General features: G+C 40.5%; 1 protein-coding gene across 10 annotated transcripts; it reads right to left on the bottom strand.

Moving 5' to 3' along the window:
• Positions 1-3,110: 3,110 nt before the first annotated feature.
• Positions 3,111-24,591, bottom strand: pax6b (paired box 6b). 10 transcript variants are annotated; one of them, XM_039794460.1, is made up of 15 exons: positions 24,434-24,589; positions 18,270-18,444; positions 15,508-15,581; positions 15,230-15,283; positions 14,409-14,432; positions 11,813-11,943; positions 11,460-11,495; positions 11,159-11,374; positions 10,676-10,841; positions 7,379-7,537; positions 6,958-7,040; positions 6,672-6,822; positions 5,980-6,092; positions 5,579-5,720; positions 3,111-4,886 (listed from the first exon to the last, which is right to left on the bottom strand). In XM_039794460.1, exons 4-15 carry the CDS (start codon positions 15,240-15,242, stop codon positions 4,801-4,803), a joined length of 1,320 nt encoding a protein of 439 aa, XP_039650394.1. In that variant the 5' UTR covers positions 15,243-15,283; positions 15,508-15,581; positions 18,270-18,444; positions 24,434-24,589; the 3' UTR covers positions 3,111-4,800. The 10 variants fall into 10 exon arrangements, with proteins under 10 accessions (XP_039650394.1, XP_039650396.1, XP_039650390.1 ...); XM_039794462.1 differs by lacking the exon at positions 14,409-14,432; XM_039794456.1 differs by lacking the exon at positions 15,508-15,581.
• Between the last annotated feature and the right edge of the window lie 1,011 nt (positions 24,592-25,602).

Raw genomic sequence — 25,602 nt, 5'->3', positions numbered from 1 at the left:
TGAAATGTGCTTTTGTTAAGGTAAATAAAAGAAAAGAAATACAAAGTATAAAACATATGCTCTTCATTTTTTATTCACTCAACACCAGCTTTGAAGGGAACGTTGACTACCTGTGAGGATGTAAAGTGAGCATGTTATAAATGACTGATCTCTGGTCTGCCTCACAGATTTCAGGTTCACTAGGGATGCCGCCATCTGACCCTGAGACTGTGCCGGTGAGTGACGTCTACTTCCAATAAGCTGGAGAGCTGAGCAGGGATACGGGCAGAGGGTAGGAAAGCTGGATTTGGGTGCAGGCTTCACACCTCATCAGGCATGTTTGCTGGATGAGCTGCTTTGCCATGACAAGCCCAAAAGAACAAATTAGGTCAAATGGTGACATGGAGAAACAGAGAAAAAACAACATGAAAAATTAAATGTTTCATTTTTGTTTTCCTCAGTCTGCTGCTGATGCCAGTTTGAATAATTTTGCCTGTGAAAACTGGCAGTAATGGTAACCATCTGCAACACGTGTTGGGAGAGGGTAGTGTTACCTGACAGTTTCATGCATGAATGGAGTGCTCTTACATCCAGTGTATAAGAGAGAGAAAGATGACATACACAGGTCACTTATATACAGGTGAACGAAAGCTTGAGTTGTCAAGATTAAAAAAAAAAAAAAAGTTACGGTTGTCGAAAAGCTGGCATATTCAGGGTACACTTTTAAGGTAGGATTAAAGAACAACAAATTCATTTTGGCATTTGTTTGTGTTGTTTATTACACTTGCCATGTCACCATGGTGCTGATTCACTTTTTGTTTAGTCAGATCTGAAAGCGGATTATTTAAGTTTTAAAACCCTCAACGAAGTTTTATAATGTCAGTTTCTTCTATGCACATTATAAACAATGAGGGTTTCTTGCATTTCTATGTACATGGTCCCAGTACTCACATTAAAACCACGGCTCGTCTTTATGCACATTCAATTTACATATAAATATAGCTATATATGTAGCTGTGCACTTTAATCAAGATTAAAAATAAACACTTAAAATATAACTTCCTATACCTGATTGACGGTGGATTTGGTAGTGTTCTTCCCTCAGGTAAAGTTGGTTGTACGTGGTTAGACACTACTGTGGGTTAGGATTAGTCACACATGCTTCTGTAATAACTATGAATAAGTCATTTAGGGTAACAAGAAATGTCAATTAATTTAAGCCTCTGAACACAATACCTGGAAAAATCAGCTTGAGGACGTGTTCTCTCCTCTTCAGGAGGATTTCTTTTTTTTTTATAAATGATCATATGAGGCTATTTAGACGCCCTCACCCCCCCACAGTAAAAATAAATAAAAACACAGTAGACTGTACTTAGGACAACCCAGACATTGTTTGATTTCTTATTCGTAATCTTTCTTATTGCTTGAATCTCCGTAATGGTTTATACGTAGCATGTTATTGTTTTATAAGTTTTATAACATCATAAAGTATTTGAATATCAGTATTACATATAAGGCCATTTCTTTTTTTGTTTCCATTTAATATTAATGAAATCTGCAATAATAACATAAGATAAACACTCAGTGCTGTTGGCACATTTCAGTAGACCTACTTCTTGAAAGCCTCACTAGGCCTTCAGCAAAGACAGGAAGCCGTGGGGCCGAGTGTTGAGAATAAAGCTTTTATAATTGTGTCTTTTGGCAGCTGCCGCTCATGTCCTATTGATTCCTATCCAAAGCCATAGTTGTTTTCCTACAGCAGCTATAGCTGAGGTCTTATGGATGCTATTATTGAACAGCCGTCACTATTCAAGTAACACAATGTGGGACAGTACATTTTTTCCACACTGGATATCTCGCTGCCACTTTTGTTTTATTAAAGCAGACGTATCTTCAAACATGAGGTTACCCTGTCGGCCAAATACAGTTTCCAAAATGCACAAAGCTTGACTATTATGTATTGTATTTCCAATGAGGAGGGAAATGTTAATTTGTGTTTGCTTAAAGCACACACACACACAGAGCACAGAGCTTAACTGCTGACACTAAACAGGAGAGTCTCAGCTTCTGTTCGCTGCTGTGGGAATTCAGATTTCCAGGTCAGAATTGTTGTCTAATTAAAAAAACAGCTCAAAGAGCACAAAGTTCTCAGGAACTTTTCCAGGAACTTATATTGTCTGACTTTGTTTCCGAGCGAGAATTACATTTAAACCTTTTTATCCCGGAGCCGTGTATTATTTAGACCTCCACTAATTGCAGTCTTTCTTGCATTTTGAATCTCTCTTTTATTCTCTCTCTGCAATTATTAATGTTCCTCCTCTGCCTGTTCCCCCTTCCCCTCCCTGAGCTCTCAAAACAATATTCCTCCGTCTGTGTGATAAACTGGATTAAATGAATAGAGAAATTGCATTAGCCACCAGAAAGGAAAGAATCCTCTTAAAAATCTGATTAACCTCCAATCCTCTAAGTTCTGATGGGACTATTAAATATTGAGTGAGACGTGTAAATTCAATTAATCAGTTTAGCAAGATATTTGGTGCTGTTACATGCTGTGTGAATGTTACCTGACCTCACTCTTCTGGACATCTTTTCCTTTTAGATGCTCTCTCTTTCTCGCCAACACACCCCCTCAAATCCACACAGACACAACCCCCCTGCTGAGGCAGCAAGTGAAGCAAAATAACTCACTCTGCCACACAATCGCTCCTTTGCCTCGCTCTAGGCACTGACTGCTTTATTCCATGACTTTTTTTTTTCCTCTCTTCTCTGCTCTCATCCTCATTGGTTCTGTATTTTTTTTTTCATACCACCGTAACTCTACTACAACAAGAGCCAGTGATGGTGAATTGCTTGACCTTTCTCATTGTGCAGCGGTGTTGTGCTGTGTGGTCCGTGTCGACTTGGTTCAGCCCATAAATCAAGAGACGTTTGTTATTTTTGGACAACTTTTGCTTGGTGGGAATTGGAAGTGTTGCATGTGTGTGCATTACAAGCCCTTACACTGGCATTTGTCAGCATTTATATTTGTTTAAATTTGCAGCTATGATGCATTATGACAACATTTTTTTTTACTCTACTTGCTCAGTAAAGATTGACACTGTATAAGACACAGCATTGAACAGGCAAAAGGCTTTCTTTAAGACACAATTTTACTGTACAAAATGTTTTATAGTTTTCACAAAATACATTTAGAAAGCTCCATTTTAAATAAAATTAAATTGAAATATTTAAGAGACAGCGTGTAGACGTTTTATCTCAGAAGCATTGCTCAGACGTAAACCCAGTGTGTGTCCATGTTCTACGTACACACCGAAATAAAAATGCAAAACTCAAAAGAGCATGACAGATGATGCTAGAAAAACCCTCCCATGGTCTTCAATTATAAATAAGGACTGCGGGGTTCGACTGCAGTCTTACGAACTCGAAGCCAATGTAATCGAACAGAATCGAACAGAACGTGTTTACAAAATTTTGCAACACAAAAAAAAAAATTAAAAAAAAACATTGTGTACTAGATGAAATACAAAGGCTTTGGTCTGTTTTACAATCAACAATGATTAAATCTGATATGTACTTGTAAACAACTGCCAAACACTTAAGTTTAAAACTCTGTCAAGCAATGTTTAATCATAATTATAGGAATTAAATATTTCTAGTTGCACAATTTTTTTTTTTTTTTTTTTTGACCATAGGACACTATAATACAACTATACCTAAGAGACAAATTGTACCTGACCCTAAAGAAATTTATTTCATGATGCATGGAACATTTATAGAATATTCTCGGGGATATAAATGAAATCAACCTTTATTGGTGAAATCTTTTTGGAGAAAAGATTTCTAGGGAAGACAAGTACTTTACATTTTTGACAAACAAACTGGATTATATCGAAGACGCAGTCTACCATTTACAGACTACAGGTTTTCTTTTACACCTGTTTTCCACATTTAATGTTCTTCGTGGTAATCTAGAGTCAATCCAACCACCGAAGCAAGAGGTCCAAGGTTGTGTCGCATGTTGCGCCGTCTTTGCACACTTTGAGCTGATGATAGTGATCCGTGTTTAATAAGCCGGCAAACAGGCCCACGTCAGGGGAGTCAAGACCACAGCGTCAGTGGGTGGATCGAGTTTCCTCTGCTAAATATCCATTCGTAAGAAGTAAGACCAATAAATAGTTGTTGTTGTTTTTTTTTGACACAGTAAGAGTCTTCCCTCCAGCTTTTCGTCTTTAATGATATGCAACAGCGTCCAGAGACCATGCAAAGGCTGGTAGAAAGTCTCGATATAAGCAGATCAAAAGATAGTCATGGCAGAATCTCTCAGCTTCTCCTCTCTCAAACAAACACAAGACCAACATGGTTTTCTAGCAGTCCATCTATCAGTACTTGATCTTGGTTTTTCATATTAACATACAAATGGCCATTTACTAACACACCAGAGAAAAAGGAAACAATGACTGAAGTTGGAAATAGACAAAAAAAAAAAAAAAGATAAGTTTTTGTTCCATAAAAATGTAACACCGGGCACTTTACAGAGGTCCATTGTTTTTCTCTTTCCATCGTTGTTCTCTCTTCCAAGTCCTCGTTTGAATGTGCCTAGAGCTACAGAACAGCACACAGTCCCACTGGAAACACAAAGCCCAGACGTCCCAAGGCTCTCCCAGAGTCTCTCTCTCTCTCTTTCCTCCTTTCCTCTCCTGTCCTTTGCCTCTTCACAACCCTCTCTCGCCTTCTCTACTCTCCTGTGCCGTGTATGTGTGAGGAGCACTGCCGGAGGGCGATGGTGGAGTGGGTGGTTACAGGGTGAAGTAGCTCTTCTCTCTACTGTAGTCTTGACCAGTACTGAGACATGTCAGGCTCGCTCCCTGGTACTTGGACAGGGACAGACACTCCAGGAGAGATGAGTCCTGCAGAGACAAAAAGAGAAAGATGTCAGTAAAAAAAAAAAAAGTCAAACAAAAATAAAATATAAACAGAAGTCAACACGTTAAATTAGATGAGTGGATGCACCATGCACAGTTAGTGTGACAGCTAATGGCACAGAGCATTGTGCTTTAAACACTTGTAAATAGGTAGCCGAGTAGTGGAGCCGCAGTGAGTCACAATGCTCTGCACATGGTTGCACAGTAAAAGGCTTGCAAGCTCGATAAATTGAGGCTTTGGCAATGGCATTTAAACAGAGAGAGTAGAACAGCAAATTAATCAAATTAATTAGCAATTTAGCACAGAGGAAATGTGGTTATGCATGATTAACTCAAAAAAAAAAATAAATGTGGTTGAAAAAAAAAAACAATTTTAGTGGGGGAAAAAAAAATGGGGTTGTTTTTTTGGGGTGGGGGGAGGGCTTAGAGTTGCTTGAAATGAGCTTAATGCGACTGCAGAAGGAAAATGATGTGGAATGTAGAGATATTGATCCGTTTAAACCATGAAGTTTCTCAGATAGATGGAGGGGAAAAGGTAAGTTGCTGCAACAGATCATGAATCAAAGATGGCTATGTAGTACCCCCTTATTTACAGGAAAGGTGGCAGATATGTCAAAGAGTGCACTGTTTATGATTAATTCCCAAGCATGTTGGTAAACAATGAACTGTCTGCCTACCTGTTGAGGTGGTACCAGAAGTGGTCATTGATTGGCTGTTCATATGTGCCTGCATATGAGGGGGCGTGTATGTGTCGTAGCTCCGCCCGTTCACAGGCGGACTGGTAGGCAGCATGCAGGAATAAGAGGAGGTCTGGCTGGGCTATAGATGGGGGGAGAGAATGTTACATTAGCTTAGCCAACCATAGTTGTAGTCTGTAATACTGTAAGGCAGTGTCTTGATTTAATTTATAATTTTAGTTCTCTGAGAAAGCTATCCTCTAAATTTTTTTGTTTGGGCAGGAAACAATTTAAATTACTCATGGTGTTATTGATTCCACCCTTAAATCATATACATAAAATATCAGATAAAAGGTATATCTTTGATATAATTGACTAGTGAGCATTAGTCTTTTACTTACTTGCATAGGTAGATTGTTCGCCATGGTAAAGCTGGGCATGGGGGGCAACGCACTGTAGGTGTTTGCGAGTGCAGAGTCAGGTCTACCCAGCATTGACCCTGAGGTGAAAGACACTGTGAATGAAGAAAAAAAAAAAGTGTTTAAAACCTGCTGAAATCTCACACACACACGGTCTTCTAGTGTGAGAGACCGTCTCATTAGCGTTAAGTAGTACATGCGTGAGGTGACGCCTTATTTGACAGGCTCGGACACATACTGAACAGTGTGTGTCTCAGGTGATTGACTTGTGAGCATGAGCTTTAGCTCTGCCGGTGTGCCCTCGTGCCTGATTCGGTAATTACACAGATAGTCAGCTGAGAAGTTTTGCTCAATCATCCATCAAAAGGAAACCACCGGTGCTTCTTCATGTGAACTAGAGCGCACAGCCTTCGAGGCCTCTTTTCCCCTTTTATATTAATCTGAACGTGGCTGTCACATAATAATATTCAGTAATATTTCACATGGCCCCTGTCTGACTTGAACCCAATGGCATTTAAATGTGTTGTTTACATCATTACAGTAATAATGCAATGTGACTAGTAACACATTAATAATCTATGCAGCATTTGTGCAATACTATAGTCAACCAATTCTATTTTAATATTATTTTAGGGGGCGGGGGTATCCTGTAAGTGTTGCTGTGGTGGACCTACCCGGTGTAGTGGGCTGTGGGATGGCCTGGTAGACGCTGGTGCTAAAGCTGCTGCTGATGGGAATGTGACTGGAGGAGTTGTTGGCCTGCCGGCGCTGGTTCCGCAGCTTCTCCTCTCGCCTCCACTTTGCTCTTCTATTTGAGAACCATACCTGCAATGAAAGCTGCTTGTTAGTTTTCTTACATGCACTTTTTTTGTTGTTGTTGCAACTTTTAAAAACTATTACACATCTGTTGAATTTTTTTTTTTTTTTTAATTACAGTAAAAACAACTTCTGATCACTTACTTGTATTCTTGCTTCGGGCAGGTCGATTTTCGCTGCTAGTCTCTCTCGTGCGAAAACATCTGGATAATGAGTTCTTTCAAATTCTGCAATGAAAAAAATCGTACAACAAAAGTGTTAGTTAATACGTAATACATTAGGTCGAGGCTAATTAAATTTTTCCAGGGCTATTAGTTGAATAAAACGTATGTCAAGTGCCTTAATACGAAACTATGGACTAAGCGTTGTGCCATGTCGGACAGCCATGTTATTCGGTTATTATATATATATATATATATATATATATATATATATAATGAAGCTCAATTCACATGAGACAACCAGAAACGTATGGAGGTATATTTCACAAATTACAATAACATTTCGTAAAGAAAAAAATGGTATGTTGTTATAAATGAATAAGGTGGATCGCTGATTGCTCGACCTTTTTCCAGTGCTTCGATCTGCTCCTGTGTGAAGGACGTGCGGTTTCTCTGGAGTTTCCTCTTGAGCTGCAGTCGCATCTGTGTCTCCTCTGAATCCTCCCCGTTCGAGCTGATGGAGTTTGTGTTTTCTCCTGCGCCGTCTTGTTGTTGGCAGCCATCTGCAAAAAAAAAAAAAAATGCAAGATGGAAATATACATTCAATTAAGCTAATTGAATAATTAATTTGCGGGTCTCGTGTTGTATTGGCCTAGCCTACAGCTAATTGTACAGAGCGAGGAGCCCATATCATGGCTGATTAAATTCAAAATCAGAGGAATCATTGCATTCTTCTTAATGTTGCCAGATTACAGACGACTGCCTGCGTGAAAAGGAACAATGTGAAAAAGGCTCCGCGGTTAAACTGTTTATAAAATATTGTGGGAAAAACAGGCTGGCGAGGGAAAAGGCTCCGCGTACTTATCGCTTCCCAACAATGGCGTGTGTTCTCTAAAGGTTAAGAGAAATGTGACAAGATGTGGCGAGCCTCTTTTCAGAGCCTATGAAATGTATTAAAACCCCAAACTCTCTAGCCCCCTTTTTTTAGGGCAGAGCAATGCCTCAATGGCCGTTCCCATATGGGCGTTGGCATAGCCATTGAGGTGACCACCAACTTTTGAATAGGAGAAGACGCTTTTCAGAATGATACAATGCCTTCAGGAGTAAGGGAAACCATTAAACTATGGACACAGCCAGGGACGAGCAGTGAGCCCTCGGTGGGTGTAATATATGGGAGGGGGGCTATTGGAGGAGATGACAAAAGGATCCTCTCTCTCTGGAGGCGCACAGGCTATAGTACTTTGGCATTGTGCGCACGAGGATCCCAGTCAACAGAGCTTTGAGTCCAGTGTGTTAACCCTTATCCACTACCATCATTAATCACGTCCCCCGGCCAGCTACACGCCAGTCAGGATTTCTGTCTTCAATTGGAAACAAATGAGTGAGGAGAGAGCATGCAACCCCCTGAACAACCAAAATAAGGCCAATCTATTCAGTTGCAGGGCGAGGCTTATCGACTAATGTCTGTCTTGTTGTTGGACATCATTATCACACCGAGAAGTTAATGCGAAAGTAAGCAGGGGTGCGCTGATAAGAGGGTGGTTTATGTAATATCTCACGGATGTTTGTTTGGAGCCGTGGGTTGAACTCATGAAGAGGAATTCAGCTTTTTGTATGCATATTGTGTTTATGTTTCAACCGGATTGGCTAGTTAGTGAGTAGTGCCTTGCTCAAGGACAAGAGGTTGTTGCACGGTGGGAGCAGGTGCAGTAGCCATGCACTAGGCTTCTGTGCTCTCTAAAAAGGGGTTACATGCACACCCCAAAAAGTTAAGTTTGTGTGGGCAAACTTTCTTTTGTCTTGTATTGTCTTGATGTAGTTTTAAATTCTTTTTTTTAAAACATTTCCATCATGTGAGTTCAAGCTAAGTTGCACGTTTGCTCACAGGCAATTGTACATGTTTGCTGTAGGCCTGAAAACATATTTAGTGTGTCTAAATGTGAACGTCTTGGTTCACTGGAAGAAAACCTGATGCGACATGTTTTTTTGGTTGTTTTTTTTGACAATTTCCCGCGCTGCAAAATAGACAAAAGTAGTCTTCTACAGGCCAATAGTTTGTATCCGCGCTATTTGTTTCTTCACTCTGGATAATCCATAAAAAGGAGTGAATGTGCAGCTTTTATCCGTCTGCCAGACCCACTGACGCTAGGATGGGATTTGTTTTCTTTATAAAAGCGCTGGGAAATAAACTCATTCTTTAGTATCACGATGTCTCGGCCAGTGAGGCGGAAAAGCAGCAAAAAAGAGATACCGAACCAATTGCGGCACCTTTCAGCTGCTGAGACCGGATCAAAACACTCTTGAGAAACCGCTTAGAACTGAAAGAGAAAGTGAGAGACTAAATCCTATAGACGGGATTTAGAGCCATATAGCCAGCGAATGAGAAAGAGATAAAAGACAAAATCGGTGAGGAGTTTTTATTCGTTCCTTTTTGGATAGAGTTGTCTTCTTCAGGGGCCCTGTCACTCTCCATGTAGCCATTATATCTGCTTACTCGGCTGTCGGATGGAGAACATATTTTCGTTCCCCTGAGACAATTGCTTCACTTAAAAAGTAATTGAATTAAAAACACAATAACTAACCTATTATTATCATTATTATTATTATTATTATCATTATTATTATTGTTAGTAGTGTTATTTCTGGTGTTATCATAATGTTATCATAATAAATATAATGATAATGATTAATATAACCTGTGACCACAGTAAAAACTAAAAAGGTAGGATATTACTTGTGTAAAATAATAATAATAATAATGATAATAATAATAATAATAATAATAATAATAATAATAATAATAATATTATGATTCCAAAATAAAGTTAATCATTTAGGCTAGCTGTTTATTTGTTCGTTTCCGCTTTCCTGCTTGTTGATACCAGCCCCACGTGACCAAATGGTCATCACACAAATGCTAATTATTATTTGCCACCACTGAATGAAGACTCAGTGCTTCATCGTTAAGACTTGTTTGATGAATGCATATTTAAGAAGCAGCGTAAGCGTTAAGGTGGTGCTTCCAATAAGAAAATGTGTTTGGCCTGCAGTAGGCCGACAGGAAACCCTCTCAAGTGGAACATTTCCACAGCAGCCTTACCATCTCCACACTCCTGCATGTTGCCATAATGAGAGACAAAGCCCTCTCTAATGAGCAATTACACGTAGTGCGGACCGTTCCCATAACCAATCATTGCGTGTGAAGGAAAACATTCCTTTGTACTAATATCCCAGCACACAGCTCTCCGGCTCTGCTCCCCATCAGGAGGGGAGGAAAATGCAGGCTGTTGGGTGGACACCTCTGCTGAAAGGACAAGCCGCTGTCACGCACATCCATGTCTGGGACAGTGGAGGCATTCAGCCTGCATGCATGGCCTATGGCTTCCTCTAATCGACTAGTCTTAATTGGGAATCTTTTTCAGGGCATCAAAGCATGCCAATACTATACCTTCCTGCAAACAGGGTCGTAGACCGGAACCACTGGAATAGTAAACTCTAAAACTATTCATACTCAAAAATGACAATTTATGTGTATGAGTTCCCAGTTATCCTAATTTATCACCTTCAAAATATTTTTTTGTGATTGACCATACATGTTACTGAGCCTGAGCGACCGGCTGTATCCTTTTTTATTTATTTTTTTATACAAACGTGCATGCGTCAAGGTGTCTTTATTGCCACTATGTGATAATGAGGCTCACCTTGGTTGGGCTGCCCTGGCACTGATGTTCCGGGGTACCAGCCGGGCCGGGTCCCCCAAGTTCCTGTCTGACCGTTGAGCATTCTCAGCTTGTCATACATGCCATCTGCGCCCATCTGTTGCTTTTCACTAGCCAGGTTGCGGAGGACTCTGTTAATCGATGACACCTGAATGACAAATTACATATGATAAAAGTAAAGATTAGATGGAGCACCATATCAGCTTGTTTCTACAAATACACACACACCTTAAAATCATAATAAATGTGCACAGGAAGATGTTCCTGTAAAGCGCACAAATGGACTGGGAGCTCCTTCTAATTGACTGTATGTTTGGGTGATCACATAATGCGCGCCGCACACAGTGTATTTAATAACACTGAATGGTTAGTTGCCCATCTCCTTTTCCTCCACTGCATGAGAAAAAAAAGTCATTTCATGTGGCAAATTAAATCATGCACATAACTTACAGTCAGTGCACTTACACTGGGTATATTGTCGTTGGTGCAGATCCCTTCCGACAGAAGTCTGTCACGGATCTCCCACGCGAAGATAGACGGACACTCCCGCTTGTACTGCGCGATTTTCGCGACCACCTCTGGAGTGGCAACCCTGGGCTTGCTGCCGCCTATTGCTCTCGGTCTTATGGAGCCAGTTTCATAATAGCGGCCCAGGATCTTGCTTACGCAGCCGTTGGATACCTGTATAGAAAACAAAAGACACAATTCACATACATTATTTACGACTATTAACGGAATTTCTAAGATGACGTCAAATAATTATCACCTTTTCACTGTCCAGCACTTGGACTTCATCATGGGTCTATAAACACAAAAAATATGCCTTGAATTGTATATTAGGCATTTCTTACAAAATATGTTTTCTTTATGAGAGAAGGCACATTTTGTCGGCCTTATTACATTTCCAATAAACGGAAAGATGTAACTAGTAAATAATAATTTTACTTACTTAAAAACAACCATAACATGCATCGTTTAGGCTACAGGAAACATGGATTTAATGTGAAAAGCATACCGTTATGTCTTTCATAGTTTGCTTAAATAAAAGCAGTCTCTGTCCATTGAAAACAAAGTATGCATAAAATCTGTTTTCTGATCAAAAAGGAGTGTGATTGTCACCTGCAGTATCCTGGAGATGTCGCAGGGTCGAGCACCACTGTGAGCAAGTTCAACTATTTTCTGCCTGGTGGAATCCGGCAGCGGTCTACCATTAACAAACACACCACCAAGCTGGTTTACGCCACTGTGACCTACGTGGAGACAAAAGCATCAGTCATCCCATCGTATTAGAACTCAAAACATAGGTGATAAAGCAAATGAGTTTCATTTAATGGAGAGGAGAATGGTTTAAGCGCGCTCAGGATAGCCGAGTTAAAGATGAAACACGAAGACTGCATATGTACAGAGGATTTATTGCTGTTGATTTCAAACATGAAATGTCATTTTTCTTTTTCAAAAAAAAAAAATTAAAACCTTAGTGCACTGATAAAACAATAGTTTTAAGAAACGGTTACACCGCTCGGTACATTCTCCTCTGTAGACAAACATTGCGCAGTTATTCAGTAACGTGCAGAACATGGATTAAACGACAAAAGCCTCACATAAACTAAATCATAACATCTCAATATGGGTATTTTCATATAATATATGATCAACTCAGTCGGTCTTTTACCCCGAGGAAACTCCAGCAACCTTTTAGCAAACCAGCAACTTCGGTATTAAAACAGGCGCACCGGTATCCATCCACTCATGCAGCTGCGCATCAACAACACCAGCGCCTCACTCATAAGCTATCCTCAAAATAATAACCAGCAGCACCGAAAATCACATAAAATACTAGACCTGAAATAATGTGTTAAATTAGCCATCATTCAAAAGCATCGCTTTTTTCCGAAAGTGACTTTAAATCGACAACTTCCTTCTACCATTAGTCCTTCAAAACACACAATAATTACGCATCAATAAGACAGACACCACATACTAGCTCTAAAACAACATGTTTCATGATTGGTTATTGTCTAAAAAAAAAAAAAGATTGCTTTTTGGAAATTATTCCTAAATGATTCTATGGTATTTCTCTAAAGCACAGAATAAACCGGCAAACCTGAAGCCAAATGGGAGAGCTGACTCCCCGGAGTGCCTGAGCTGCTCTCTGTTTCTCCGCTCCCTTCCCCTGCGCTGCCGCCCGGTACATTGACTCCGGGAGCAGAGGCTCCTTAGCAATAAATAAGCTCCAAATATAGAAGAGGGGGAAAATATGATGAGCCTGCCTGACATTTGTCTTTAAAATAAAGCTAGCTGCACGTCAAGTTTGAGCTTAATTTCTGGAAATAGGCGGAAGTCGCCTCGGATCATGCATGGGAGGCTAATTGAAAAGATCAGTTGGAGCACTTGTGGCAGGCATGTCACTTTATGACACCGCTCTGCTTTTGAAAATCGCATCGTCACGACAAATAGTAGCATGATAAAACGACCCTTTCTGTCTGCATTTGGATATCACTCAGACAAAATTGGACGCTACTCGTTTACCCTCCGAGGGAGACTTCGTTTTAAGGTGGCCAGGGGCTACGCGCGGTCACAGAAACGAGGGCGCGCCTGGATTCTTAACATATTAAAAGTGACATGCAGTTTTTTCCCCCCCTTGTTTGTATTTGACAACAAATGCTCACAGCCACTGCAGTCCTGTTGTGTGCAATCGGTAGGCGTCTTTACTCTGAAATATGTCACAGGACTCTGGTTTAAACTGCAGACTTAATTTTATATAGGCTAAATTATCAAAGGGGGGGGGGGGCTGTGTAGGCTACAGCTAAGTGAAAATAAACCTGTTAAATGGAATAACATATCCCTTTGGCCGCTATGTGTAATAATCTTCCAGCGTGGATCTGATTGATAGTAAATCCATTATCATCCATCCTGCTCTTTGGTAATTCCAGGATTAAGTGGAATTAATAGACTTCTTACGATGAAATTGGCCTACTCGCATTAAGTAGTCCTGCTCTGCGGGTTCTCGTGGGCTGCTCCGTCACCTTTGATTTATAGCTATCATATAAATCCTCCGGATCGATAAAACCCGTCAGATAAGCACATCACATACAAATCAAACACTCCTAAGGTTAAGTCTTAATCATGGCACAATTCCCTCAAGTGCCCAGAGTCGATCTCGCCCGCTGGCGCTGATTATGCGCCTTGTATTCTATTGCAAGTCGACTAATAGGAAAACATATGGTGTCAATTTGGACGCTCCCCACCACATACACCCAGGAGTTATTAGCACAAAAGCCACCGAGGCCGTCGCGACCTTTAGACAACCCAAAGGGCCGGGCCCAATGATATGTCCTCAGCAATTCGCAACAGACATCACAAGCCAGGGGAGCATCCCATTATCATCAATCCTCTGCAAAGCATTGTACACAGCTTTGATAAGGCCCCATCAGCTCTTACAATGGAACACTGGCAAGAAAAAAAAAAAAAAAAAAAAAATCATAAATAATGTTTTTTAAAAATCACAGTAGCTATAAATTAAGACTCGAATGCAAGCAGTTCGTACAGGTATTTGGGGTTTTCATCACAGGTCACTTTAATTATGAATCACACCAAACAATCCAGCTGTCCAACACTGGATTCTAACATTTGTTTTCACTAATGCGCACAGATTACAGCACAGACACGTCATCAAGGTATATGGAGAATAATAAAATAAAATCATCCCACACACCTTCATCACAGATGTCATACACCTCTTGTCCAGCAGCAAGAGAGAAAATGTTTCATGTTTATCCTTTTTGGTTTCAACACACACCAGGAACAAGACAGATATTCAACTCATGTAGGCCACTTTAAGGCCTATAAGAAACTTCATGTACCATGTTTTTTGATTGGCACCCACGACAATATGGTTGTTAATATTTATCTTCCGCTGTAAATTCAGCCTGCACCAAACAGTGAGGCCTGCGGTTATAATATGAGCATTTTCTTTCTAGTTCATGCTGTCTGTCCGTGAAGAATATGGACTAATCTACATAAGACATTATTGCTATTCCTCATGTTTCATGCAGGGCTCTTCTCTACGCAGCTAATCTAGTATGCAGCCTGGCAGCCAGCTCTAACGCTAATGCAGACGGCTGTGCAATTATTTAATACCAACTCAAGCAGAAACAAAAGTCTCCCTCTCAACCCCACCCCCCTCTCTCTCTCTCTCTCTCTCTCTCTCTCTCTCTCTCTCTCCATATCTCTCTCTCTCTCTCTCTGGAGAAGGACGACGTGTGATTAACTTGTTCAATAATAACTTCTCTACCTATCACTGCAAAAAATAAATTAACAGCAATGAAACGGCCATCAAATAACTGAGAATATTTCGCCCCTGCACCTCAAAGGCATGTAAATGTATGCCTGCACATACATTTCCTACATAAAGTGTTCTTTTAAGATATTGCGCTATAACAACCAGTGCATAATGTCAGTGGGTGTTCAACCACATTAGAACTTGCGGTTGTAATCAAAAGTTTCAAAAACTAAATAAATATGAAAACAACTTACTGTTCTGCATCATTGAGGCTACGCCAGACTCCCACGTGGCTTGGTTGTGGTATTCTACGCGTCACAAGGAAAAAAACAAAGCTGGTTAGTATCATGTGCACTTCTTTTTTTTTTCACTGTCAAATTATTTGCAACATTTTTAAATTTTTTTTTTTTAAATAAAGTTTCTCATCTCATCGTTCGATTAGAATGTTTGCGGATCTTTGTGCTTAAAACATTATTGATGCATAATGAATTTTCACATCCTCAGTGTATGTATGTATTTTAATTAAACTTGCCTGGAAACAGAGTTGACTGTCCACTCTATAACAATTTAGTCAATCATCTGCCGTTTTCACTACTTAATGTCTCCCTATAGGACAAAGCAAAACAACACATTAGCACAGCCACAGCTATACTGATGCACTTACTGTATCTTTATTTGTGCCCTACATTTACAATTAACCTAAATGTTGCTGCCAAGCAAATAAATAAAAAAATTGAGGCGGTACAAGATTATTTATGAATATTATTATCTCTGTTAGGTATGTTTCCTACAGCACTCAAAATGCATTCAAACTAACAAGCTGGCCGTGATATTGGGCCTATAACTCTTTAACAGCACTATTTCATCCAAGGCTTATAAAGCAATCAGCCCTCATCTCCTCAGCAAGAGGCAATCAAATAGTTTTGTTCTGGGTTTTTTAAAACTTGATAACCCTCCTCTTGTGGAGTCTATCGTGGAAACTGTACAGTGACACACGTTGTCTGCCTCGCCTCACTGCTCTGTAAAAGTCCAGACCAGGAGGGGGTACAAAGCTGGTGTACAAAGCCTGCTGGACTCCCAACAATGCACCCCCTTTTCTGCCTCCGTATGTCTCAAACCCGGGGCGAAAACTCGGCCTCCGCGACTAGAAACACAGCTTCCCCACTAAACACACCAACAAGTTCAGATTAATACAAAGAGCCGGAGGCATGCATCCACCCCCTCCGGGACCATTCACACACCCTCTCACACACATAACACATTCACACACACACGCGCGCACACACACACACACACACACACGACCGTGACCCCGGTGCCGCTGGTGCGTGAATGTGTGTTTTGTTGGCCCTGCTTTTATAGAAAAAAATTGAAAAAGTAATTTCTTGTTACAAATATTTGGTGGTTAGTTCGTGCTGCTGGTGCGGGTTGTAAAGCGGGTTTAAAGACACAACAGCGCAGTAGGGCGCTCAATTGGAAAAGACAAATGCATTAAAGAAGCTATTGACTGGGGGGACAGATAAAAAGGGGGCCAGGGAGGGAGAAGTCTGAAGTTTTCGTTTTCTCCCTCCATGCAAAGTTGTGTTGTGGGCAGAGCAAAATGGCCTGATAGCGACGTCTATAACTGCTGTGTTTAGTCCAATGCTAGTTTGTGGGGATGCACGCAGGGCCGCCATTGCATTTAGATTGTAGCTTTCTTTCATGTTTAACAAATAGGCTGCATTAATCAAATTCAGATTCCATCACACTGGCCCACATAGCCTGAGTTAGCCTATTTAGCATAACCTGAAATTACCAAAAAACAACCACTTACTAATTCAGGCATTATTATTGTCATTGGCCTAATGTCATGATTTAAGGTGGAATAATAATATAAATAAAATAAAAAGCAGCCTATTTAAGCCTGACCAGCCTGAGAATGCACTGCACTCAGTAGCTTTTAGCCTTGTAAGGTCCAAGTGGTTAATCATTTATTTAAGGTCGAAAGCTCAAACGTTGTTGTTTCCGAGGTTAACTACGATCTAATCTGCATTTCTTTTCCTTTTGTAATCCGTAAAAACAATGTCCTAATTCAACATGTTTTATTGTGGCCGCGCTCACAACATTCATATGCAGAAATAGTGTATGTAGGCCTTCAATATAACGGCCCCGGTGCAAGTTGCAGGCTAACAGAAAATATATAGCCTGTATTAAAATACGCAACATCACTTTAAAAATGTGTTAGGCTACAGATTACAGAAGAGTTAGTGAATTAGTTATTACCATGCATGTACCAACAGCTTTAACCACAACTCAAAGGATCAACAATTATAGTGTATGGTAACATAGCATTGTGCCATATACTAGTATGTTTTTGCTATACGTCTTTTTTTTATTTTATTATATTTTTAAACTGGATTATGCTCAATTTAACTTCATAATTAGAAAATAAAAATGCATACTTACAGTTAATGAATACATCTGTTTTGTTTGACTAATTTGTCTACCTGTTTGACAACATTGTTTAAAAGCAGCAGCAATTTGCATCCATATTTAGTGTTTTATTACATGTATGAAAGTATTTAAAATATTATTTAGCCTACTATTATAGGCTGATATGCCTGTCAAAGAGTGTCTGACTATTTTAAAATGTTACACAGCCGAACTGCTAAAATGTTCAAGTAGTTTAACTCGCTGCCATTAAGGGAAACAGCTAAGAACAAATGGGGAAAGTTGCACACTAACACGCTAACACTGGCCTCCTCTCCAAGTGCTTCATTTTTTTTTTTTTTTTTTGTAGAAGGCGCTTGGGTGACTCGCCTGCATGAATCAATCTGACACCTTTCCTCAACGGGTCATTGCGCCCCATTCTCCACGATGATCACTGTCCTGGCCCAACGTGACTTTTTACTCTTTACTGTCATAAATAAGCGGTAAGCTATCCGTAGGCCTAAACACCCCAACAAAACCGAGCAGATAAAGCAGACAGAGGCGCTAAAGGCTGTTCGCACTTTTGAGAGTCCAGTCAGAAGACAGGCTGCACAGTCTAAACGATAAAACACCCACAACCTCACCGCTGAACCTCAACCTACAGCCGAGAATAATTCACCTATAATAATAATAATAATAATAATAATTATAATAACAATAATAATACACAACACTAATGAATATAATAACTAATGAATATAATAACTAATGAATATAATAACTAATGAATATAATAATTAATGATAAAATAATAATAATAATAATAATAATAATAATAATAATAATAATTAAACAGAACAGACAAACTTTAAGTCAGGATCTTACCTTTTTGGGGCATCCTGCGTCGTTGTCAAAGTCCTTGGTAAACTATAGGCTACAGCCTAGTTCTCCACACCACAGAAAGAGCAAAAAAAGCCGACCAGGATCAGTCTTTCTCGGGAAGTTTAGAAGAGGAAAAATTAGTTTCCAGTGGTCTTCGGCGGAGACGGAGGGGATATCCCTGCGAAGGGGACAGAGATTGACAGTGAACTCAGATGTCAGGACGCACGGAGTTTGGCGAGGATGTGCGCTGGCGTGTGAGAGAGCGAATGAGAGAGTCGGAAAGAGGGAGAGTGGGGAAGAGAAAGAGAGAGAGAGAGAGAGAGAGAAAAGGGGAGGGAGGGAAGGAGGGAGGGAGGGAGAGTGGTGGTGGTGGTGGTGGTAGAAGGAGGTGGGGGTAAGAGAATGAACACACCTATGCTGATTGGTGATGGAACAAGTGTATTAATGTATGTGTTCCTGGTCTGCTGTGTGCGCCTCGCCTCGCCTCCCTCCGCCGTTCTTCACTGGCCCATTAGCGCGACCCGACCTCTGTCATCATCCCCCATATAAACACTTCCCCCTGCACCACAGCCAAAGCGGGAAACGGGGCCGAGCCATAGCGACAGCGACAACGAGAGAGAGAGCGAGAGAGAGAGAGAGAGAGATAGAGAGAGAGAGAGAGAGAGAGAGAGAGAGAGAGAGAGAGAGAGAGAGAGAGAGAGAGAGAGAGTCTTCCCAACCCACTAATCAGCCCACGCATGCAAATACCCTGCGCTCTCTTTGCTGAATATTGCCCTATTGCAAAGCAACTGCCTCGGAAATGCCCATTGGTCGGAAGGCTCTATTCTTCCAGGCTGAATTGGGTGAGCAGGGAATCTTAGGCAGCTCCAACCTGAGGCTAACTAGTGCTGCAAGGGGGACGGAAAGTAGCAGTGGAGCAGCAGCACACGTGAACGCTGGAGCTCATAACACCAAATGAAAATTACAAAGAGCTGCAGCGTGCTTTTTATGAAGCAGCCGATGCTCTACAGATGCTATTAATGTTATATAGACGCATGTTATAATGATGTTTTGTTGAGACAGGTTTTGTGTTTGTTTTTGTTTTTTTGCATTCACGTGTAGATCTGCAGGTGGTTATGATCACTGACAACAATGTTCCCTTTGATAAAATACAAAATGTTCAAATAACTTGCATTAGCTTTGCTTTCTTATTGAATTTAAAGCAAACAGAATTAAAACTATATTGCTCTAAAATAGGAAATTGAAGCCCCCAAAACATCCCTGAGAAGGAGCCCTCTGGTGCTGCAAAGTGCAGCTGAGTTTGTGAAAGTTGTGTGTGTTTTTTAACAAAACGCTCCAAATGAGAGGATACTTTGGAAATCTTTTGCATTTGAAAATGGCACGGCCCTCCCTCACTAAAAACAATCAAAAATCACCACGTGCTTTTGTTGATTCTTTTGGGTATCAACTTCCCCTGAATAGCCTTACCCCTCCTGTCAACAAGAACACCATGCGTAAAGAGCGCAGCCTTTAGGCAAGCTCCGGTGCTTTTTATGGACACATTTGCGAGGCACGGCGACGTCACTCCTGCGACCTGACAGCAAATAGCACGCGTAAATAAAGTAAAGCAAATGACTGTGTAGCCATGGCCACACGCTCCCAAACTGCGCTGGTTGAATGACTGGCTATTAACGCACACCTCAACGCACCCAAAAGCAACCCCTCTGCGCCCGTGTTTGAGCATACACTCGGAGCTTTGGGCAGCACCAGTCTCAGCACTGAGGAGCCCCGTCGCTCACTCCAAAAGGAGGAGAACCGAAGGGAAGAGAATGAGGGTTGTATGGATGTGGAAGCCAAACTAAAGCAGAAAAGGGGGTGCATGAAAGGGCAACGAGAGAGAGCGAGAGAGAGCGAGAGAGAGTGGAGGGATAGGCATAAGCAGGGGGAGGGGAGAGAAATTGCTTCTTTTTTTTTGGATGGGAGGCCATGAAATGAAGTCATGGAGGCCTACACTTGACTTTCTTTGACATGTGAAAAAGTAGGAGAAGTCAGAGCTCATCAATAAAACACTTCGGAGGTGAAAGAGGGCTCCCTAACAACCATCGCATTCCTGACTATGGGTTCAATGAGTAGACAAACGACGCTGCCAGAGAGAGAGAGAGAGGGTGAGAGGCAGGGAGGGAGAAGGAGGGAGGAATGGGGGAGAGACAGAAAGAGGGACTGCCCGGCTTGAATGGGGCCCTCAGTGGGCCGGCGAGATAATGAGCTGAGAGGACCGGCTCAAACTGTCACCGAGGGTCCCGCAGTGAGGAACAACACTTTGGCCAATACTCCTTCATCAAACAACCCGTAAACTAAACGAGCACATTCATCTGTTTCTCCTTCCTGCATTGTTTCTACTCACTTAGACTGGTGGCTCAGCCTATAGGCCTACCATGAATGGCCGCAGCTTATATCAGCTAAGGGGGGTTCCCAAACATTTTCACGTCAAGGACCCCCCTATTAGACATGCATTAGACCACAAACATTAGACAACTCCCAACCAGTCACCCCCACCCGATAGGAGTTTGTGCAATGAGGGGACCTCGTGTTGGTTATGATTTACTGTAAACCTGAAGGTGGAGTCAAACTTTCAAACAACATTGATCATTAATATTCAGAAATAACTTTTTTTATAGAGCTTAATGGAGGGAAATTATGTTCTTGTAAATGCACTTGAATTAAACTTAACACTAAAATAGTACAATAGGTAGTTGATAACCGGACTAACGAGGAGTCTGAACTCCTGCAGTGTTTACTAAACTATATGCATCCTCATGTCAGTCAGCAAGTGCACGTCGGCTTAGACAGCAGCTGCATCAGAGCTGTGGCACCTAAACCACAGCCAAACGTCATAAGTAATAGAGTATTTCATTTTCTGATTGGGACACTTAAGCTGAGCTCAATTGTGTAAATAGGTTTGCTGATAAACATACAAGATCTCGTTCAATTAAATGTTAGAAATGCGATCTCAATTGCAATAAAAAAAAAAAACAGCCTCCATCCCATGTATTGTGGTTATAGCCTACCTTTGTAGTGCAAATGTTATTGCCACTCATTTGTCACAGACTGCAGCTGTCAAAAATTCACACCAACCTAACCTGCCCTCGCTGAAAAGACCGATTCCCCGATGAGTGTGTCAAGTAGTTTTCTTTGGAAACAATACCTCCAGTAGGTTATTGATTTCTTTGGTTAAGCTGTAAATCCGCTCCAAGAGCTAATTCGTCTTCAGATATTTTTATTTTTGTTATTTTTTTTACAACCTTCACTCGCATGCCCAGTATGCCATCTTTATCAGCTCTTTTATAAAATATTTTTCATGTATATTTTTTTTCGGTTTTGTAAAGTATGGTCTGGATTGTGTGGAAGTCTGTAAAAAAAAAAACTAAAACGGGATAGGCTGATGTTGGGAAAGCAATTAGCCCAATTCGGATTAGCAGCAACTAATGCCACAGGCCTTGAAAAGAAAACCTAATCTGGTCGCTATTTCCCCCTGAGGCAACGTGGTATTCGTACCCATCTAGAAACTTTTAAATGCAAAAAAAAAGAAAGAAAGAAAGAAAAAACATAAGGGGAAGGAGCTGCAGTGTAAAACAGTGACATTGTTTTTAGATAGGGAGAAGGAAGATAGTGCAGGTTAACCCCCCCCCCAATTTAGTTCTTATTTGGGATTTACCCTTTACAGGCTGATGCACGTTTATACGAGATAAATTCATCATGTGTAAAACTGGTGGAATAGTGCTTCCAATTGTTTTTATTTATTTAATTTTTGTGGGTTTTTAATTCACTAATACTTGTTTGCTTTTGTGATGATCCCCCATGGAGGTCATAGTTCACTCACCTTTTATAGGTCAGGACATTTGGGGAGGTCTATTAGAAAATGTTACAAAGATTGTTTCAACATTTGTTTTATAGTAAACAAAAGATGGCTTAGCTGAATCCCTCTGATCCATGTATCCCCTTAATTTTAATAAGAGTTAGTTATTCCTTTAGGAAGTAACAACACCAAATTGAAACTGAAACTTGAACTGCTGGGTGCATTTTATACATCCTGTGTAACTTTTATTATCTCCTACAAATTCCAACTCTACTTGCTTCTCATAAGGGATCATTTATAGGCCTCACATTTTATTACACCTGCTTCATGCACTGTTGAGCAAATAATTAAATCCAATATCATACATCATACATCATATATCATGATTATTATTATTATTATTTCTACTATTGTTATTGTTGATGATGACGGTAATTATGACTTATTAGCTGGTAATTGTAACTGTTGTTTCTGATAATAGTATTGGCTATTTGGTTATGACGGACTTACGGTTAGTATAAAAAATAATAGTATTTTAATAGTAGTCATTCGAATTTTTTTTTAGTCAAATCAAAATGAACCTACAATTATTATTATTTATTTTTACAAATAAATTTATTAATTTTTTTTTGTTCATTGTGTAATCTCAATAATCACTACAAATGTCGACCTGAATTTCCAAGATGTGTTCTTGTTGAGATGACCTGTCATTCATCAAACAGCCTCGGATTGTCAGATTTATTCTCTGTGAAGAGATTCGTGAGGACATCGCTGGCTTTTTTGCATACATTATTTGCACTTTTACAATGTGCAGTTCTGTCAACAATAATCAAACAATCAGATCCTTGTTTGACTTTTTCGCAGTTCTTTTTATATTTTTTAAACCCTGCTGCACATGGAGCGCGTCCAGGAAAAGAGAACTTTATTAATAATTTATCAGCACATCAAGCAAAAATGTAAGGAAACATAACTCCATTAGGAACTATTTAAATGTTTGCAGATGGTCCTTATTCTGCTTTTCTAAAGGCCTAACAAGCATCTGCTTTATAGGCGCTTTTAAAACATGTTCCATCACAATAAAGGTCTACATGCCTATAATAGGCCTACTTTATTTTGAGCTGAATTAGGGTGCACCCTCCTCCTCCTGGCAGGGTGTGTTGAGGGATAAATACATTCATGCAAATGTAGTTTTGATTTAACTAATCCATAGTGCACGATCTTTGAAGTTTGTGGAGAGACATGGAGATGATCTAGGATTGGTTGTGCAGCCCACAGAAAGTGCATAGTCCACAGAAGTCTCCTGGCAAAAGGCTGAAGGCTGGGATAAACACCGGGGCTAATGGTGTCACAACGCTGCTCGGCAAGCGTGACAGAAAGAAACACGGACCCAAACATACACGAGCCTGGACCTGAGACATTCAAAGGCTCTCAGCTACTGTTTGGAAATCAGATTGTATCTTTATCTTTTTTTTTGTGGGAAAAAAAAATAAACACATGGAAGCTCATCTTATTGGAGTTGGGATTGAAATAGAAATTAAAAAAACAACATGAATACAAATATAAACACAAGGCCCAGGCCCTTTTTAATCAATCTCAGACCCCTCAGGGCGCACACGTCATTTCCCTGCAATCGTAGTTGTACTTGGAAATTTGACATTCCCTTTTTTTTTTTTTTGCAAATTACAGCCAACATTTAGAAAATGTATTTTACAACACGACCAGTAACTTCTTTAACTCAACATGTAAGCCAACATATTACGTTTTTTCTCCAAAGATCGCACATAGATTGCAGCGCGATGAGGAAACGCAGCCAAACTGAAATATTACGCTGATGGACAGCGTAATTTCCACCGCGCTGATGGATGGAGCAGGGCTGAATAGATCCCCATACACATTCAATTTACTGTACAGGTCGAAGCCTTTAATTGTCCCCAGGAGTAAAGCTCACAATTCTTTAAAGGAGTGACGTGCGCTTAATTCCTCAGTGAAGATCGCTAATTACACGATATGTGTGTGTGATATAGATGACAACAAAAACGAAGTCAGCTCGCTTTGTTCAACTTTGTGTGGGTGCACACCTCCTGTAGGCTACACAGAGCAACGTGCAAGCACTTAACCCGTAATTTTACCTAACTTTTCCCGTGCCTCATGCTTATTATCAATCTACATGCAAGTTTCTGCTTTTTTCATTTTCTCTCCAGTCTTAGGAGATGGGGGCAAAGTTCGCACATTTGCAGTATTAAGATATCCTCAAAAGGAGAATTTCAAAAGGTATCAGGGCTTTAAATATTAAAAAAGAAATTCAAATATAGCCTAGTCCGTCCAAACTCACCGGATGAAAGGCAGTAGCTGTGTCTGACCGGTATCCTGTGCGTAAAAAGTCGCCTCTTCCCTCCCCGGATCTCTCCTCCGAGTCACAGCGACAGAAACGTATAGGTCCCGATTAAAATCTATCTACCTTTGGATCCGTCTTGGAGTTGAAATGTCAATGAGAGTGGGAAAAAAAATCTGCAGCTCTTACCAGCAACTTTCCCTTCAGCATCCGCCTCAAGTTGGCAGTGATTGGCTAGAGCGACGGGTCGACGTCATAACTTGGACAGGACACTAGAGCACAGAATGGGGAAGTGCAGAAGGTAGCATATAGGCTACATGTGGAGCACACCGGCCTGTTTACTGTCCCAGTGTGTGCTGTGCGCCGGGACTGACAGCTAACATATCACTCTGCTGGGGAACGTCCTGGTTCATCTTTTGATTTAAGTTTATTTTACTTTTTTATTTTTTTTTTTATTCCACACTGTCCCCCTGTTGTGCCAGATTAAAGGACGGTTTCGCAAAAAACAAACAAACAAGGTGTCCAGTGATTTTAGGAAAACAAGTCATACATGGAGAGAGGTTCGTGATCTTATCCTGAAGCTGAAAATACATTAGTAAAATACATGTTTCATGCTATGCCAACAACATGCAACATGGCTTGTATGCATTGACTGGTAGGCTTTTATTTTTTTTTTTATTTTAAAGCTTTACATGGAGTTTTTGCGAGATATTTAATATAACTTTACATGTATGAAAACTTAACCATCACCACAATTGTTTTAGTCAGTGTGACTTAATAGCTGCTACTGACTATAATGGTAATAAGACATGAGCAAGTTAATAGTTGTGGGGTTTTTTTGTTTTTTTTAATCTGGGCATGCTCAGTGTGCAACAGGTGTGGACAGCACAGGTGCAGGCAAGTTTCAACCAATAGACCTATACAAATGCCTTTCGCTGTTCCTCGTGATGTATTTGGGCAGTACAGTAGGCCTAGACACATCTCCAAAGCTCTGGTATTATCCTAGTACAGTTTTGTTTTAAGCATTTAAAATTGTAATCGTAAACATACATTATGTTGGAGACAACTTAAAGCGTTTTTCTACAGCCCTATAAAGTTGTCCTAATGGGGCTTAGCTTCCCTTTTACTAAGGCGGTCTAAAAGCCTCGAAACCTATTTCACAACCTCTG

This window comes from Perca fluviatilis, chromosome 3, assembly GCF_010015445.1.
Source record: "Perca fluviatilis chromosome 3, GENO_Pfluv_1.0, whole genome shotgun sequence".
Lineage (NCBI taxonomy): Eukaryota > Metazoa > Chordata > Actinopteri > Perciformes > Percidae > Perca > Perca fluviatilis.
This window is presented reverse-complemented; position numbering and strand designations above follow the sequence as displayed.

Bases quoted from the DNA above. Each gene is read 5' to 3' on its own strand.
- pax6b (XM_039794456.1), bottom strand. The intron at 11,944-14,408 runs GTGTGTGGGATG...GTCTCCACGTAG, and splicing joins GTATGACATCTGTGATGAAG to GTCACAGTGGCGTAAACCAG. The intron at 11,375-11,459 runs GTGATAATTATT...TTTTCTATACAG, and splicing joins AAGTGCTGGACAGTGAAAAG to GTATCCAACGGCTGCGTAAG.